Source organism: Apostichopus japonicus, chromosome 1, assembly GCF_037975245.1.
Source record: "Apostichopus japonicus isolate 1M-3 chromosome 1, ASM3797524v1, whole genome shotgun sequence".
NCBI lineage: Eukaryota > Metazoa > Echinodermata > Holothuroidea > Aspidochirotida > Stichopodidae > Apostichopus > Apostichopus japonicus.
Window position 1 is genome coordinate 4,093,666 of NC_092561.1, and position 20,406 is coordinate 4,114,071.

The 20,406-nt window shown below is 38.9% G+C and overlaps 1 protein-coding gene across 2 annotated transcripts in view; it reads left to right on the forward strand.

Annotated features, from left to right (window-relative positions):
• LOC139959475 (protein-glutamine gamma-glutamyltransferase K-like) overlaps positions 1-20,406 on the forward strand; it is a 23,766-nt gene continuing 3,360 nt past the window's right edge. Inside the window, exons 1-7 of one of the 2 annotated variants that reach the window (XM_071957170.1) lie at positions 1-255; positions 14,253-14,586; positions 15,854-16,756; positions 17,066-17,317; positions 18,091-18,315; positions 19,290-19,444; positions 19,889-20,097. In XM_071957170.1, the coding sequence (XP_071813271.1) occupies positions 196-255; positions 14,253-14,586; positions 15,854-16,756; positions 17,066-17,317; positions 18,091-18,315; positions 19,290-19,444; positions 19,889-20,097 (2,138 nt within the window). In that variant the 5' untranslated portion in view covers positions 1-195. Of the gene's footprint in view, positions 256-8,398; positions 8,456-14,252; positions 14,587-15,853; positions 16,757-17,065; positions 17,318-18,090; positions 18,316-19,289; positions 19,445-19,888; positions 20,098-20,406 lie in introns of those variants that run through there. The other variant, XM_071957249.1, reaches the window with a different exon arrangement.

Below are 20,406 nucleotides of genomic sequence, written 5' to 3' on the forward strand. Positions count from 1 at the left end.
GGTTTGATAATGGTTAGCATGATCCCGGACTCACCTTTGATTCCTTTACGTGAAAGGATGTTTCTCGTTGTAGGTAAATATAGGAACACACATAGAAGAGCTGTTTGTTACCAGTAGTCACCGCCAGCAAGTCATCATATTATAGTTTGGTCTGCTTTGGAATTGAGGTAGTTGCAATTACAAGTCAATAAAACTATGCCTGGAAACAGAGGTAGCCGTCAAGGGAGACAACGTCGCGTAGGTAACAAACGTGAGGTAAGTGCATTACTGTCGTCATTAATATAGGTAATTGTCAATGGGAGCCTAATGAAGGAGGTAACGTGAGGTAATTTTATTACTGTCGTCATTAATAGAGGTAATTGTCGAGGGGAACCTAATGAAGGAGGAAATATGAGGTACGTTTATAACGGTCATAGTGATTACCAGAGGTAATTGTGGAGGAAAACCTCATGAAGGATATAACGTGAGGTAACTTTTCAACATTGTCAATGTTTCCATGACACTTCTTTTATTTTGAAGTTTGTGGGAAATCGGGAAATCTCCGACTCCCCCACACCAGCCATCCTCCGCAAACTGAAGTACGGTAACAGAATCGATCAAATGGAATTAAATGAAACATTTCTCCATGGAAGAAAGGTTGAATTATTGACCACTTACAGACCATCCCTTGTAAGTTGTAACCAGTGGCGTCACCAGACTTTTCAGTCTGGGGGGCACAGGGGGGCACCAGCATTTGATGGGGGGCACTTAGGTGGATACGGATCGCCGTCCTGGGGGAGGGGTGTAAGGGGAGGGGGTGCCCCTCTCCCCTTTGGAAAATTTTCGCATTTGGAGGATGGGCTAGATGTAAAACGGTGCCACATTTGATGCTAAATTCGATCTGAAGGTATCTCCAGAAATTGCTATTTTTGAGGTAATGATTTAACAACGCGCAGAATTTTGCAGAGGATATGAACCATGTGCTGTCGATATTATGCCTAACCCTATCCATAGAACCTACATTTGTTGAATTAATGTGTGCATGCCCCCCGACTCCTTTCTTGTCCTTCTCGTTTTTTCCCATTATCCCCATTATCTATTAAGATGTAACAGGTTCCAGCATCGTTATTGGCTCCTATCAGGGATCTCACCATGCAATCCAAAGTTTGATCACACATCGAGTATGGCTCAGTATGCAGGTGTGAACATTCGCCATTTGTTCCTACAAGCATCTGACCTCAAATGACCTCTGCACCCCCTACACAACAGGGTTAATATATGGGTCCACAAATATAGGCAAGTATGGTGCCTGCGGACCCTCACATTCTCACATTTCGTCAGCTCCTAACCTGTCAACCTCAGACCAAGGCAACATACTGCAGTACCCAGTTCAGAGCAACGATATTACTCATCGGTCCAGAAAAAATAAAGCGCGTTCTTTCATATTCTGATGTCAGAATCATGAGAAAGGTCCAGAAATAGTGTTCTCTGGAGAGTAGGGGTGGCCTACTTTTCAGGAATTTGATTGGACTGCACATTTTCGCAGCTCATTTGAAGAAAATACGAATTACTGTGCTTCTTTGTCCTTATGAAAAACCAACTCAGATGATGGGAGTTGAATATAACAAAATATATATATTTTTTTTACCAACCCAAATCTCAGATGGGGGGGCACTCGGGGGGGCACTAGGTTTTCCAGGGGGCACGTGCCCCCCTGCCCCCCCCCTTGGCGACGCCACTGGTTGTAACATATAGTCAGCGGCAGGACAGCCGATAGACTGGGAGGGAGCAGGGGAGGGGGGTTATTTAAGAAGAGCGTTCAGTTGCTCAATAATTTGCTAAAACTAAGGCGAACAATGGAGATCAATTATATTCCAAGAAGGTGCAGAGTTATTTCTTTTTCTAATATGTATTTTCTGCTTGATATCACTATAAAGAAACAAGAAGTAACTTACAGTGGCTACACCCAAGCATCATGAACTCACCAAGATTCTTAGATGCAACTCAAAGAAAGGGCTCTTAGATACCTTCCAAAGAGACCTTAGAGTAATTGCCCTTACTGACATATACGTCTATTCGAGCTAAAGTACGAGAGGAATATTTGAATTCTTCAGCTAGAGAATCGCTGGTCCGCTCCGGCCCGGGATACGTAGATACATTGAGCGTTTCAGAGTAATGTCTCTTTCTGGCTTGTGTTTGTGCTTGAAAATCGTTTAAAGAAAATAACAAATTTATAAAATTCATTCCCTTGTCAGCCTACCTCAGGGGGCACTTCAGCCAATACAAATGAAGGCTTACCCCAGCTCCATCAAGTATATACCATCCCACACCCTTGACAAAGTTGTCAATCACTTTTTTGTCAACTCAACTGAGGTTTGAAATTTGAGGCCACCACTTGTGAAATCTTAGGTCCTGCCTTTTACAGAATTCAATGGGAAATGATGAAAGGCCTGGAGCTATAGATCTTTTGAACCCTAACAATTCATTTGATTTAAAGCGGTGTGTCGTCTACATTCTCTTTGATTAACGTGAAAGCATTTTTTACCAACTCATATAAGTGGTGACTTTGTTCGTGTTGTTTTGCAACTGTTCAGACACTCCCTGTATAAATGACCTATTGGCTTGACATCTGAACTGTATTGATTCTCTTAATTGGTAATGGGTCACCCCATTTGATACGTATACAATGTAAACATGGAATATTGCAACCCCCTGAAGTATTGTAAACATGGAATATTGCAAAACCCCTGCAGTGTAACCGCGAAGCATGTCTAACTTCATATTGTGACTGTCTTTATAATAAAGCTATATTGTGTTCGTCAACAATGAATACTCTCTCGTATAAGCCACAGACGTGTATTTGACGTGAAATTGTACATCTCAGTAGGCTACTTCGTGATTTGCCAATCACAAAGTGAATATTAATCATCCATCGAATCGTCCCAGCTGATGACTGCTTCAGTGCAAGCAGATAAACGTGTATCGCGCTATACATGCAGTCAAGGTATATATATATGTATAGTACTTCCACACACGAGTGGTCTCATTCAGACTAGGATACGTCAACACAATACTCAATACGCTGACTGACCTAGTTATTTCCTGACAAATCTTCAACGCGCGAACATGTCCAGTACAGCTAGAAGTAGCAACACTACGGTGAGTATTGGATAAAATATATTGAGAGCCATTCCGTGGTGACTGTAGGTATATCCTTAGGTAAGGTAAAGTGGACTTGATGAAATATTCTTGTATCTCCAGAACTAAACTTGAAAGTTCATCCAGTATGGAATGTTTACTGACAAAGTGACAATATCATAGATTTAAAATGATATAACATTTACGTGCTATCCAATCACCGACAGACATAACTCTTTGAGAAATCATCCGTCTAGTAAATATTTGTTGAAAGATGATACAGTTTTGGAAAGGTATTTAATTACGAGTCTCTTCGAATAAAAATAAACCTCCCTGTCATAGGCTTATTGTCCTTTTTCATACTATATCGAGATGTCGTTTTAATACTATATCGAGTTATCGTTCTCATACTATTCATCATGTGGCGTATGTATATACCTTTATGGCATGCAAACTAAAAGCTATGATAGATAACTTAGCCGCTATAGCTTGTTTGTTGAGATTCCCGACCATTAGACCTATTATGTGTACATGTGTAGGATCGAATAGGTTTCATACGCTGAGCCATTGGAGCTGACCTGACCTGCTCTACATGCACAAGGCTACCACCCGTTTTATTACCAGTCAGATGGCAAACACATCGTAGAGATAACAGACCATATATATACTCAACACAGCTGGTACTCAATTAGGCATTTCAACGTATCTCAGTGTTAGACTTTTTTGGTTATTACAGGGTTATGAATTCTCGTTGTTAAAGGTTCTGTGGTCTTAAACACAGTAGTTTATTTGTAGGCTATATTGCCAGAAGCAATGCGTATAGCACGCTCATAACGTTTGTCTCTGGTCTCATCATTGTATTAATAAAGAAACCTGTATCTAAGATGTGAACAAACTAAATAGCCAGTGTTCTTGAGCATGATGCAGAAAGCGGAACGCAGTGGCAGTTGTAAACCAAATTGTTCAAGTTATAATGTATGGGACAGCAATATGTCTATAAACTGTAATGATTTACAATGGACATGGAAGCATGTGAAAATAATTGTCGCAAAATGCCGTCATCTTTTAATTCTAGTCGTCACTGGTTCATTTAGATAATCAAAACGTGCTGAAAAATGGATATATGGATCTCAGTCGGTAGCAGCCGCTCGTGGTTCGGGGTGTGTACGTGGAATATCTAGGCTTGGTTTGATGTTACGTGCTCTTAGATAGGCCTATTCATTCATGAACCATTTGAGAAATATCCCCTTGTACCTTCCTCGTTTACCAGTCAACCAAGTCCTTTCCTTAAATAAAGTGATGATAATAATAAAATCATAGTTATTTTAACAAAGAAATATTACACCCTCTTTACACCACCTTAAAGTGTCATGTGATTAGATGGTGCCACACGTCAGGTATGGCTCTTGAATGACGGCAGTCTGCTACAGAGAAGGCCTACACGGATATATAACCATACATATATAATGTATGCCTCCACCAATTATGTCAAAGTTTAACTGCGTCATGCTTGACAATACTGATGGCAGACAACTCGCTTCTTACAGAAAAGCTACAAATATTCAACGCTGCTATAAATGATTCCACACCCCGGGCCTATCCATCACCCCCCCCCCCCACTCATCTACATTTCAAAACCATTTCAGTATCGTGTTCTTCTACATGGTTATTTGACAGTTTGTACATATCTATAGAATATCGAACAGTGTAGTACAGTATAACAATACATAATGTTCACATATGTGTTGCATTTCTATGTATTTAATATAACACAGGACGGACAATAAAGGTAGGCGCAGTAGTGATAATTCAACATAATGTCCATATATGCCACCACAGCATACCTACAGCATACCTGCAGGATACACGTAATCTGTAAACTGTTTTCGGTTTCATTTCTTCCTATATATATGTTTATATATTAGACAGATATATTTTGAAAATATCGTACGGGAAGCAATATAACATTAGCTGATGCTTCACTTCAGCAATAGCATTTATACACCTTACGTGTGACGTTATAATGTGTGCTCGTGGAAACTAAAAACAGAATTAGAACATGCAATTCAAGTATTATGATAGACAAATCGGAATGAATCAGAAACACATATATATTGTAAGTAGGCCTGTTTAATGCGTAGGAATCATCCAGCAGAGGAACTCCATTGTACAACAAGTGATAGTTCTTAAATAAATGACAGTTCCATGTTCTCGACAAAACGAAACCGAAACCAGTTTATAGATTACGTGCAACTTACAGGTTCGCTGCCGACATGTATACCTAACATTTTGGTCGAGTTGTCCACAGTATTTATTATCGAAAAGAGGTTTATATTTGATTTCAGAAATAAACTTTTAGATGTGAAATGCTGCATTCTAAGGTATATTTAGGCTGAAAATTAGTTCAACACGAAAGGTTCTTCTAATAACTACTCTTAATCTTGTTGTGTGGGGTTGCAAAAGGGGGAGGGAGACGCACCCATTCCCCTGGATAAGCGATTGACATGCCACGATGGCCACGCACCGATTCCCCTGGATAAGCGCCTGACATGCCACGATTGCCACACACCCACTCCCCATGCATAGATCAGCGCCTGATATACCACGATTGCCACGCACCCATTCCCCCTGGATCAGTGCCTTACTTGCCACGATTGCCACGCACCCATTCTCCATGCATGGATCAGAGCCTGACATATAGCGATTGCCACGCACCCATCCCCCCGGGATCAGGTCCTGAAATGCCACGATTGCTATCAATACAATCAAATATTTATATGTTTAAAAAATATAACGTTTACTGCGTGCATTGAAGTATTGCCTTACATAAGCTATAAACTTAAGTGCTCAGTGTGCAACGTGTAGTACCGTATGAATACACTTCCTGGTTCTACTAAAGCAGTATTTTCTTTTTGTGTGGGCCTTCTACGTGAATTTATAGGTAAACTAATACAGCTGACGGCATTTATACCCAAGTTCCGTGTTATCTAAGACATGAATTGCATCTCAAATGTATACCGGTATTCCATGTGCTCATTTGATCTAAGTAAAAGGGTACATTCACACTTGGGTTACAGCTGATTCTCCTTGCTTAAAGAAAGAAAAAAAGAAGATGAATAGAAAGAAGTTTCAATATTAATAGAGCCAGCCCAGATTTTGCTCTAGCGTTTCAAAGAAGTACTGAAACATAATAGTATCATACTTCAACATATGGTATTCAGGTATTTCTATTGTCATACTATACTAATATCAATTTCAGGTTGTCCTACGATAAATTAATATTCATAATAACATGGACAGCATACAAGTGCAGTGTGTCGGATTCGATTGAAAGCTACTTTACATGGCATTCAAAATGGCGCCTGCTAAATGGATTTATTCCTGCATATCCGGCTTGGCAGTTCGATATACTCCTTGCTTGTGCTCAGAATATCCTCTCTTTTTAAATTAAAATTTCCAGGCAACAAAAAAACAAGCATAGTAACGAGAACAAGATCAAGAAGAAAGAAACCAATATGCGCATGCGCACACACCCGAATATGTCACATTGTATGTGACTTGCTGCTGGCAGCCTTCAGTTGAGAGATACTTTTCCCAGAATTCGAGAGTCCTTCCTGTGACAATGCTCAACAGATGCTGGTTGTTAACTTAAATCTATACACTAGTTTCCTATTATCCTGTAGTACTACAATCTACCTGTCCCTGCAATAGTAATACACACGTTCTGTTATGCTTTTCCAGTTTTGTCGTAAGAGCGAAGTGTCTACAAATGCTGCTATTTATAGACAACATACATAAATAAGTTCTCGGTATTTGCACCAGCGATTCCCCTTTTTGTCTGTCCGACATAGATAAATATTCTGACACGCCATATCTTGATAACTTTAAACCCTGACATTTGGAGGGATCACAAGAAACAAGCATAGATCAGCAGCTGAGATCACACCCAGCAAACATCTTATAAATATGTAATTATGTGTGTCTGTTCTTGTATTCTCTTTAACGTAGCTCGCTTGTTATAAAAGGTACGTTATTCAGTATAGAACATCATGTCTATTGAACAGGGACAATGTTCGTTCCTATAACGGATCATATTCACAACACGCGTCTTCAGTTTATATTCTTTCCAATAACCACACTCACCAACGAGTAAATCTCTAGCAACTACTTCATAATTCTTCCAGAACGTTATCAAACCCCTAATAATGTTCCGCTTTTGAGCTATGTTGCAATCAATTTTGCCGTTATGTTCATCCGGGTTTATCACTTTGACTCCGAGTTGGAATGCTTTGGAAGTGTTCCAAGTTTTTGTTAAGTGGTTTTCATGGCTAGTGTGACATGATAAGAACAATGCACACAGATTCATGACGTATTTGAAAAACAACTTTAAATTAATATGATGGTATATAGTTGTGTTCCCTGCTTTACAGAGATATACAATGTCATGGATAATCATGAATTACTTTGAAATTTATCAAAGTGAGAAAGTTGAAAGAAAAGTCCCCGAACACAATCAAAACACGCTGTAACTGTCTGCTTGAAATGAATGATACAGCAATTTGAGAAAGAAAGGCGTGTCATTGTATAGCCCTGCATATGAAATATTGAGTGTTTGTGATACCTATACGCCATACGAACAACACTCGTCTTTAATTTATTATAGCACATGTGTACCAGCATAGGTGAGGTCAACTTACGTGTACCGTTGCAGTCATTCAGCAACTTGAGCGATTTCATGAAAACAACGGGGGGAAATGGAAATTTATAGGTTGATTTATATATAGGCTGGTATAAAATGTCATGAATCTGGCTCCATTGTAATCATGTTTATTATGTGGCTAGATTCGGCGAGCACCGATTGCATTCTTGGACGTCCAAAACGAAAATATTTAATAACTGTTTTTTTTTTCAAATCATAAGAAAGGAAACGATCACTACTATTGCATTTAGAGAATCTTTATTTGTTTGATGTTGTGAAATGATTTGATTACAAACTTTATGGAAGACCAACTAACTTAAATTCTGGTGATAAGTATCGTATATGCTGGATAATCACATAGTGATTGAAAGTTCTTAACTGGCTATTTTTGAGCCCAAGAAATGTTCAGTTTCTTCTTGATGCCACATGTTTATCTTAAACGAGCGTACGATTTTTTATAACCTTGTCGTATCCGGGTTTTGTGGAATGGAAAACTGAAGATCTGTGTACATTCATTTGCTCTATATCAAATTCCCGGATGGAACACATGTGAATAGCGGTGTAATAAACTGACAAATAATTCCAAGTTAGTAATTGATGGATCTTCTCCTTCTTCTTCCTTGTTGGAATGGTTCTTCGGTATGTATTCATATCATTATTGTAATGCATATATTGTATACATATATACATACATATACATACATACATATACATACATTATAAATACATATACATATATATATATACATATATATAAAAACATATACATACATATACATACATACACACACATATACATACATATACATACACTCATACATACACACTTACATACATATACAGACATACATACATATACTGCATAAACTGTAAGGCTACATTGTGATAAGCTATAGTGGTTATGATTGATGGAAAATGGAATCTATGGAAGGCCATATTTTTAACTGTTATAAAATATTTCATATAGGCTCTATTGCTATTTCCTGAAATTGCAAAACATCTTGAAACAGAAGAAACATTGTTAAACACTATTACTCTTAACATACGCATGATGACACTGACTATATAGTACTGGAAATCGGTTTCTCCAGTGTGTGTATTGCACCATTCGACTTTCTTCATCTAATTTTGGGCAGGTAGAACATATAATGCAGACTTATACTTATAGCTAAGAATGACTGCTGCAAGCTGTATTATACTCTATTTAGGGTACGGTATGCTAAAGATATATACGTCACCATAGGCGTACGGGACCATTTCAGTTTAAGGGGGGGGGGGCAGAAACTTTTGTGCCCGAAATTTCCCGTGACACTATCTAAGCGGAGCGCCACCATCAGTTGGCGCGTATAGCGTACAAGAATTTTTTTTGGACAAAATATGCCTCTCAGATTGCCGGAAATGGCACTTCTGAGGCCTTGCAAGTTGCATCTAAACATTCTTTATTTTATAATCTCACGTTTAGAAATTTACACTTCCCCAAAAATGTGATAAATTAGAAGAAGAAAAAATGGTTACATCACTTTGACGGGGAAAACTAGGACAGTATTTTTTTAACTCCTATTTAGTTACGGTATTTATTATTTTAACACAGTACTCAGCTACCCCCAGAAAAAAAAAAAAAAACATGCATTGTTCAACGGCGGGAAAATGTCGCTGTGTCGGGTGAGACTGCAATTTGTCTCACAAAAAAAGTATAAAAAATAACAAAGAATATGATAAACCTGAACTTTTAGGCTTGTAGGCACCCCCCCCCCACCACCCATGAAAAAGAAAATGTTTCTTATATATGCTCATGTCTGGGATGTCCAGGTATACAGTTGACTAGTTAGAAAAAAATGTTTACAGCGGTTTTTTCACTTCAGAGACTGCAGCTGCTTATCTCCATTCATGCTTGTCACCACGATTGTGAGCGGCGTTCCCTGTTAATAATTTTGGGCGATTGTGCAAAAAGCATGGTAGCCCAGATGAGCTGCGCTTACGGTGGTGTTACACGGAAATATTCGGGCATCATGATGCTAAATAAAGAAAATTATTAGGCCTATATTAATATTAATGTCACAAAACAAATAACACAGAACGCTCTCCACGGAATTTTCGGGCAAAAATATGAAAAAGATTCGGGCAAGCTACCACATATTTATATAAATATATATTTTTCTCCTCTTGGGCTGCCCGAATTTTTCAGGACTTTTGCCCGAATTTCTTGTCCTCTGGAAATTTGGGGGGAAGTCTGCCCCCCCCTCCCCCCGCCTCGTACGCCTATGTACGTCACACTGATGGTCTTGCTCTGTGGCCTGTTTAACATGCTATCATTTCTAACGTTATTGTTTTGTTTGTAATCATACTCTATACAAGGCTCTGATTTCCGAATTATTCCCCGAGATAAGTCTGTTCTTAGATCAATGTCTGAATGTTGCGAGGATGCGTGTTAACAGTTTGTGTTAGTCTATTGGACAACTAGGCTATAATATATTATTGAATTTCTCGTACACATGGAAGCGACATACTTTTGCCTGTTACTATACGTTCCGGATACAAAAATCGTCACGTAGGCATAACAAATGACAATGCTTTGACAAAATACAGGAAATACTTGTACTTCCTAAAGTATTTGGTTGCCATCCACGCAAATATCACTGTTAGGAAGTGAAGTGTCGGTCCCGGGAACAAACCTAACAACAACAAAGGAACTCAAATGACAGACAAACGAAATGACACTACTGTATAACGTAAATTGTATTATTGGCTTACTTTGGAATGTAGCATGCTTGCCTTTTATATTGAATGAAGAACATAACATGCAAATTAATACATTAAGATACGAATCGAAAAATTCCTTATCAATGCAAACTACGTAGTACTCAAGTCTCAACACAAAGAAGTGACCAGATACTGAAACGCAGGTATTGAAAAGGTCAATATTATCCGCATACCAAACCTGTGCTTTATGCCTTTGGCCTGAATATGACAGTATCACTATCTGTATGACAGTATCACTATCTGTTCTCAGCACTCATGGAACGCGAAAAGGTTACGCTATGTGATGACGAGAACGCATTACATGGTGACCACACAAAGTATAGCGTGGTTTCAATGCAAACTGATGCACACCACAAAGTAGTGTGGTTACAATGCAAACTGATGCACACCACAAAGTAGCGTGGTTACAATGCAAACTGATGCACAAAACAAAGTAGTGAGGTTACAATGCAAACTGATGCACACCACAAAGTAACGTGGTTACAATGCAAACTGATGCAAACCACAAAATAGCGTGGTTACAATGCAAACTGATGCACAAAACAAAGTAGTGTGGTTACAATGCAAACTGATGCACACCGCAAATTAGTGTGGTTACAATGCAAACTGATGCACACCATAAGGTAGTGTGGTTACAATGCAAACTGATGCACACCACAAAGTAGTGTGGTTTCAATGTAAACTGATGCACACCGCAAAGTAGTGTGGTTACACTGCAAATTGATGCACATCATAAAGTAGCGTGGCTGTATACAATGCAAACTGCTGCACACCACAAAGTAGTGTGGTTACAAAGCAAACTAATGCACACCACAAAGTAGCGTGGTTATAATGCAAACTGATGCACATCACAAAGTAGCGTGGCTGTATACAATGCAAACTGCTGCACACCACAAAGTAGTGTGGTTATAATGTAAACTGATGCACACCAAAAAGTAGCGTGGTTATAATGCAAACTGATGCACACCACAAAGTAGCGTGGTTACAATGCAAACTGATGCACACCACAAAGTAGCGTGGTTACAATGCAAACTGATGCACACCACAAAGTTGTGTCGTGATAAATTGAAATAATATTGTTCACTTCGGTACGTACTTTTTTCGTTCCATACGATAATACCAGGAAATTGTGACTCAAATGGCAGCTCTCCGATAATGACAATGTCTATATATTTAAGCTCGCTTTATATCATTATATTGTTTTAGCTGTTTGAATAAGATTAGCATCTATTTATTAAGATTACATCTATACGATTCCACATATCAAACATGTTCATCCGACATGGCAACATGTTTGTACTAAATGTAATCAAATAATAGGTTTAATATCTTAGTCCGTGAATGCTGCATATAATTATACAGAAATTTCATTGGTACAATAACACCTGCTATTAAATATGTACTTGTTAATTCTTTTATTTGAACAATAACGTGTTTTTGTGACAACCCCGTAGTGATAATCGATTTACCTTTGATACTCAAGATGATAAGATCTTTGCCCTTCCAATTTTGTTATTTGTTTGATACGGTCTTACCCTTCAACTTGACAATATATATATATTAAATCCTCCTACAAGCAGGAACTCGCGAAGAAGCCTCATTTGCTTATCAAAGCCGCAAACTGACTGAGGTCAGTCTCCTAAATTCATATTTAATATTCGTAATTTGGTTCAACGCAAACAGTCATAGGCCTATATCGCCAGCTTTCAAATAGCAATAGCACTTAGTCGTATTCAAACTTGACACCGAGACTACACCTCGCCAAGTATTAATTGATAATAAAAACACGTACTGTATAATATGCTGCATTTACAGTCACTGATGTGTTTCCATGACAACCGTATCGTTAATCGAAATCCGAGGGCTTTGTACTTTATACTTGTCTCGTCGATGTTTTTGTGATGTTTTTGTGTCCCTAGCATATCAGTGACTAGGCTGACGTGTGCAACGTAGTCTTGGCCCAGTCGTTTGTAATATTCTGTTCTCGAGTGCAAACTGTACATGCCTCAGAGTCCGTTTCTGCCTACCACGAATGTGCTTGCCAACTGTATTTTACATGCTCGCGGATCTGTCCGATACAAACCTAGTATCAATCTAAAGTGTTGCCGCGGGCGTTCTATGGGCAGTACAGCAAATAGATACGGAAAATAGCTTTGTGAAAAAGAAAGGCGCACTAGGCTGTACATACTGGATTATGTGCAACGCTACACTCTTACTAATTTGACAAAGAAATTTCAAACTGGCAATTGACGGCTCTGGTTTATCTGAAATTAAACGCTGTCTCGTTGTCAGTTAACTAACAATTAAAACAAAGAGAAATACGCATATGAAGATGACAAAGCACTTAAAGGTTAATGTGTGTATAAAATTAATCTCAATGGTTAATATGAAGTTATGTGCTCTGTAGTACGTACTTGTAGTTTTGTTGTATCCTTAGTACACATTGAGAGAACTAAATTAAAATGTTATTGCTATTTATTAATGTAGAAGCCATCCCCTTAATTCTAAGCTCCCCGCACAGATGTGAAATAGCATTTACCCAGCGAACACAACATTTTTATGAGATAATAATGTTATATTAATGTTTTAACGAAAACATGTTTTGAAATAATAGCCTGAAAACGTTTTCGTGACATATTTATTACACCAAAAATAACGTTATCAAAACAAAAGACGAAACCTTTAAAGAACGTTTTAAAAACGTGATTGTGTTTGCTGAGTAGTAAAATCTAGTACTTTCAAAATAGGCCTGCTCGTTTTCAAAGTTATTTATATACAGAGCTTCTCTTTCCATCCAATTCGGAGCCCTCTCACAATTGTTTTACTAACAAGGACCTTGCTTTCTTCATGTTTATATATTGTTTATAGTTCCTTTACAGTATTGTTTATATATCCTGTTTCAGTTTTTACTGTTGGACCACCTATTTATGAAATGCGTGAATTTTACAAGTGTTTATATTTCATGTTTCAGTTTGTACTGCTAGACTACAGTACGTATTTATGTAATGCGAGAATTTTGCAGTATTGTTTATATTTCCTGTTTCAGTTTGTACTGCTTGACCACCTATTTATGAAATGCGTGAATTTTACAGTATTGCTTATATTTCCTGTTTCAGTTTGTACTGCTAGACTACGTATTTATGAAATGCGAGAATTTTACAGTATTGTTTATATTTCCTGTTTCAGTTTGTACTGCTTGACCATCTATTTATGAAATGCGTGAATTTTACAGTATTGCTTATATTTCCTGTTTCAGTTTGTACTGCTAGACTACGTATTTATGAAATGCGTGAATTTTACAGTATTGTTTATATTTCCTGTTCCAGTTTGTACTGCTAGACTAAACGTATTTAAAAAAAATGCGTGAAATTTACAGTATTGTTTATATTACCTGTTTCAGTATGTACATGCTATAGACTATGTATTTATGAAATACGTGAATTTTTGTAGGAATTAACTGAATAAGAAACTAAAACTTTAAGAAATGTGAAGTAACCCGATTGTTTATTCAAATGATGTCTATGCTAGTCAAACCTTATGAAGCTAGTAAGATTTAGGTCTTCAGAATTGTGTAGTTTAGTCTATGTTAGGCTAGTAGCCTATGTATAGTCCTGCCCTCTCGATGTATATTTTCCGTTGCATAACAAAGATGTAAATATACATTCTATGTATACAGGAAAGAAGCGGTGCAGATGAAGGTCGTCTGCTGGAGGAGATTGGACCGACAGGACGTCGACTCGTGATCTATGAATATCGAGGAAGACGTTTTGACGTCACTAAGTTCTTTGATTTAAATCCCATCGTGCCTGAACCACCACCATCAACTCCAAAACAACTGCAGGTCGATAGCGTTGACTTAAAACTAACAGAAAACCGCACAGCCCACTTTACCGCCAAGTATGAAGTCACTGACTTGATCCTGCGAAGAGGACAAGAATTCAAGATCGCTCTGAAGCTGAACCGGCCTTTTAAGAAAGGGGATGACGTCATTAGTGTGGAATTTCGCACAGGTTGGTACCGAGATTGGTTGTGTGTAGTTGAAATGTGTCGCACCTTGGTCATCAATATCGCCATAAGCTATATACCCTTCGTGATGCTTAGTGTGAAAATTAAAATGACAAACTTGGTTATTTGCTTCTACACGGGTCTTATGTTTGTATCGTTGAAAAGTGTAGGTTCTTGATTCTTGCTTAATGAACATCCTCATAAGCAAACTTGCTGTCCCGGATGTGTAACTTACCCCTGGTCATTGGTAACTTGTCACGTCTACACACCAAAGTGTGCACAATTCAAACAATCTCTCCTGGGGAACCACAGTGCACCACAACCACGTGTCCCCGGGGGGGGGGGACTTCCCATAGGGTGCAGCCACAAACCGGCGCACGCAACTATATTTACAAGTCACCTCGCAAGTCCCCATTTATACACCTGGGTGAAGAGAGGCAATGGAGATAAAGTGCCTTGACCAAGGACACAACGCAGTGATCTGGCCAGGGCTCGAACCTGTAATCCTTAGATCACAAGTCCACTGCCTTAACCACTTGACAACAACGCCCTCTATATATACTAGCAGCCCGGCTAGTCCCGCCCGTAAATCCAATGTGAACCGTTTTTGGGGAAACATGTGAGTGTCGAAATCGTGTACCTTACCTAAGAATTTTACCAAGTTTTGTACGTTTTACAGAAACATTGAGAATCAGTTATTAAACATGTAAGCTGTATATTTAAAATATGTCAGTTTGGTATTGATGAACTTTGCTAAATACAAATTCCCTTGTTGATAAAAAAATGGAAGCGTCTGTTTATAAATAGATACGGTACTAAACAATAAATTAACATGGAACTTGCCTTCGTGTTAAATATACCGAAGACTGTGTGTGTGTGCCTGTACTTCGTCATTCCTATAACAGACTGGTACAGCTAATTTCTAGACTATGTGATATTGACCAGAAGGATTTTAACTATACATAATAGATTACTAGAAGTGGCATCCACTCTCACCCCACCCGGAAACTGGAATGTAACCTTGACAGTGGTAATTACAGAGAACCCAAATTACTTGCGGTGTGCTAGGAGAAGACAAGATTCAACTGTGGGTATTTTATAGCTTTGCAAGGCGCCAGTCAAAAAACTAAATTCCAGCGGCCGTCTTCATACTGTTTGCGCTAACAAGTACATGCATTTGTAACTGTACTTTGCAAGACAGATATTCGTTGATAAGTTTATCCACGGTCTACTTGGACCTTTTATAAACTCCTTTTATTTACTCACCTACAGGAAACCATCCGTTGATATCAAAGGGGACTTTGGTTCATGCGCAAGTTGTGGATAAGTTTGAACCAAACAAATGGGGTTACAAGATCGAGACAGCCAATGGGAACGACCTCCTACTGACTGTAAAAAGCGCCGTCAACTGTTCAGTTGGGGAGTATCAACTTGATATATTGACCCATGTCTTGAAGGACGAGGAGAAGAAAGACGAGTATCGCAAACAGTTGGCTGCGAAGGTGTATCTGCTCTTCAATCCTTGGTGTAAAGATGACACTGTTTACATGGAGAGTGAGGAAGAGAAAGCCGAGTATGTGCTAAATGACGTCGGCTACCTTTATTATGGGACGTCCAGGTACTTGGGCAAGATGCACTGGAACTTTGGTCAGTTCGACGAGGATGTCTTCAAGTGCGTGCTCTACCTTTTAGAGGAGCATCTTGACGTAGAACACCGCAATAACTCGGTGGTGATGAGTCGCACGATGTCTGCCGCTGTCAATGTGCAAGATGACGGCGGCGTACTCCATGGTCGATGGGACGGAGAATATACTGACGGGGCAAAACCGACATCGTGGCAAGGGAGTGTTGCCATTCTGGAGCAGTATATGAACACGAAGGAGTCCGTGAAGTACGGACAGTGCTGGGTGTTTTCAGGAGTACTCACCACGGTGATGCGGTGTCTTGGTATTCCCACTAGGAGCGTCACCAACTTCTCTTCTGCCCACGACACCGACCGCAGTGTCACCATCGACGAGTGCGTTGACGAAAACGATGACATGATTGACGAGCTTAATTACGACTCGGTGTGGAACTTCCATGTTTGGAATGACTGCTGGATGGCAAGACCTGATCTACCAGTGGGCTTTGGAGGATGGCAAGCAATTGACGCCACGCCACAAGAAACTAGCGAAGGTTGGTATTAATATATCTGTTCAAGCATCGAAATACCAAAATAAGGTCATAAGAACGTTTTGAAAGTCCCGCAAAAAATGAAAACGAAATGACACTTCTTCGTGTAGCGTTAACAGCTTATGTGGTTGTGTGTTGTAAGGTCTTCCACAATCGCTCTTTGTTGATTAAGAATGCATTAAGTTGGTTGCATATACACGAATGCTAATGATATGTTCTCGCCATATTAGGGTGTTTCTGGCCCTTAACACATATATATCATTGTCACATTTGTATTATGTTTCATCGAATGGCTTTTTCTCCTTTGGATAGGTATTTTTCAAACCGGGCCTGCTTCACTCAACGCAATTAAACAAGGTCTGATTTACCTTCCACACGACGCCCCCTTTGTATTTGCTGAAGTAAACGCCGATCGTGTCTACTGGCAATGTAAGCGAAAGTACGGCGACTGGGATATGACCAAAATCCGTACGGTGACCTCCGACATAGGGAAAAACATCTCCACCAAAGCTGTTTTGTCTGCATGGCGGCACGATGTCACTGACCAGTACAAGTACCCTGAATGTGAGTTTGCTATCAGCATAAGTGTGTATTGCCGTGATACATCAGGCTAAAGCAATTGGACTATATATGAGAGATTGATTGATAGATATGACCGCTTATCAAGTCTATTGACTGAGAATATACATTGGTTGTTCCCTGTGAAATTTGAATGACCATACCATGGTCTTTCTTCCTATGAGGTGCAAAATGCTGAGTAGGAAGTGAAAAGGTGGATTCAAGAGGGCAGTCCGGGCCCTGAATCAATCATTAAGGGGGACCGGGGTAATATAGAATAAAACATAAAGTGTTATAACTTTCATAATATGCTTAATATTCTTAATGATAAATCGAGGATAATCGGTTTATCACAGTATACGTAACAGCTTTGACATAATTGTCCGACTTGGTTCTAGATCCCCGTCTGATCGGCGCGATAAAGACTTGAAAATACATTTCAGGCAATCACGAGCTATCACACGAATCAAATTTGATAATGGATGTACTTAGAATATGAAGATATACATGGTTCATTATTATGAACGGATTTACTTATAATATTAAGCTATACATGGTCCATTATTATTAATGTATGTACTTAGAATATTAGGCTATACATTGTCCATTATTATTAATGTATGTACTTAGAACATGAAACTATTCATGGTCCATTATTATCAACGGTTGTACTGAGATTATTAAGCTATACATGGTCAATTATTATTAACGAATGTAATAGGAATATTAAGCTATACATGTAGTTTATTAATGGACACGTCTTCATTTCATCTTTTTAGTCTCTAGTGAAGAGAGGGTTGCAGTCCGTCGAGCAATCCAATACGGAAGCAGACCTGAGATTGTAGAAGACGAAGTGATGACAGCTGACGTAGTTTGCGAACTAACCAACAAAGAAGTTTTGATGTTGGGTAATGACTTTGAAATAGAAGTCAATTTGAAGAACAACGGTACGGAGAGCAGAACTGTCGACTTGACATGTATTCTGCAAGTCTGTTATTATACAGGTGTGTGCAAGTATGTCTTTATTTAAATGTTCAAAGCATTAGTACTGTCTTATATAAGGATCGAGCTGCTTCTATGAAATGTAAAATATAAGGAAATGAAAAACAACGAACATTTTCACTTTTATTTCAACGTTCTCTGCTGTAAGTCCGTTTACCAGATACTAAAATTTATTGTCATGTGAAATGAGTGGAGTGCTGTTTAAGTACAACTGATACGACGTCAGCCAATTTATTTAAGTTTATAGCATAGCTTCATGACCCAAGAATGTTATAAGTCAAGTTGTCAAAGTTTGGATATTCAAGGCCATCATTACATTACAACTACCCAACTAGTTGGTAGCAGTGGCGGAGCTAGGGGTATTTGTCAGGGGGGGGGGGCGAGAATGTTCTGTAGGGGCGCTTGCGACAGTATCTAAGCGGAGCGCCACCACAGTTTGGCGCGGAGCGTACAGAAAGTTTTTGAGCAAAGATACTCCCTAGATCGCCGGAAATGACCCTTTCTGGGCCTTGCTAATTTGCAGATAAACGAAGAATAAATAGCCGTTAGAGCATTTTGTCAGAAAATTACAACAACAAAATGTGACAAATGTCAATAGGTAGATGAGAGCGCAATAAAAAAGTCAATAATCACGAATAAGTAAAATGTGGTAAAAAGCTGAAAAGGGCGCCAGCAGTCCATTTGAGTCCGTCGGGGGGGGGGGGGGGGAATCCGCCCCCTGACTGTATGGACGCTCCGCCAGTGCTTGGTAGTTGACAAACTTGTGCTCTTATGAATTTTTGATGATCAGTTTCTAACTCTAATTAAAACGCTCATTGAGAAAGAAAGTGTGTCGACTTTTGGAATGTCTTAACATTTCACACTAAGATATACATTACCTACACGGTGATGTGATAACATTCTCTATATGGTCCACTTCATCAAGTCCCTATTCATGTTAATTAATAACGTTTTGTCGTTTTTCAACATCGTGTAGGTGTACGGGCTGGACTAATCAAGAAGGATAAGCAATCTGTGACTCTGTCCGCTGGTGAGAGCAAGACTGCAAAAGTCGAAACTACTGTCTCGGAGTATCTCGATAAACTGGTCGAGCAGTCTCAGTTTAAAGTCTTTGTACTCGGCAAAGTTGAGGTAAATCACTCTTTCTGACGACACTGTTCTAACGAATGGCGGCTTCTTGATCACGTGATAACGAATTTGATGACAGAAATTGTAGCTAACTTTGCCATACAACCGGTTGAAAGTATCCTCCCAAGTCCCAACATATAAGTAACATTCTTTTTCTGAATCAATCATGAACATATCAGCTGGATATGATGTTTATCTTGACATGAGCTGTGTCAAAGCCCTGATAATGTCATCGTAACATTATGTGATATGATATTGTACTTGAATATCAAACGAACTATCGGTCAACAACGAAAAGATGCCAATGATTTGTAAGAAGCCTGACACGCGACTAATTCCAGTTGACTGATTTGATACTTAACACTTGGTTAAAAACTTATTCAAAATGTCAAAGCGTTTATAATTTGAGTGAACTAAATTGTGATCATTATTTTAATCACTTCTCAGGAAACCAAACAACTGCTAGCAGATCAGGATGATTTTCGTCTGGAAACGCCTGACTTACAAGTGAAGAGAGTTTCTCAGGGAGCAGTGAGAGTTGGTCAGGCATTTAAAGTCTCCTTGAGTTTCACTAATCCACTTAACAGGAAGCTGACAGGATGCCTATTCATGACTGAGGGCCCTGGCCTTTCTAAAGCTAATGTAGACAAATTTAGGTGAGTTATGATAAAATGATTAAAAGTCCCAAATAACAAAAAACAAAACAAAAATAATGCTAGATATAGCTGTGCTGTTGTTCTTGAACTCACATAATTCAACATTAGTTTTAGTGTATTGTTTTTCTTCGTAACGGTTATGGTCGAGTTTCGAAGGCAGCAGTATCAAGTAAAATATGTGAAGTATATATTAGTGTAATTATTTTATCATTGTACTTTTTTTTTGTCACCATTAATTTGCTGTACAGTAACCCGGAACTGAGAAGTAGTTGTCTGGAAATAACTTTGTAGTTGAGAACTTACCGTACC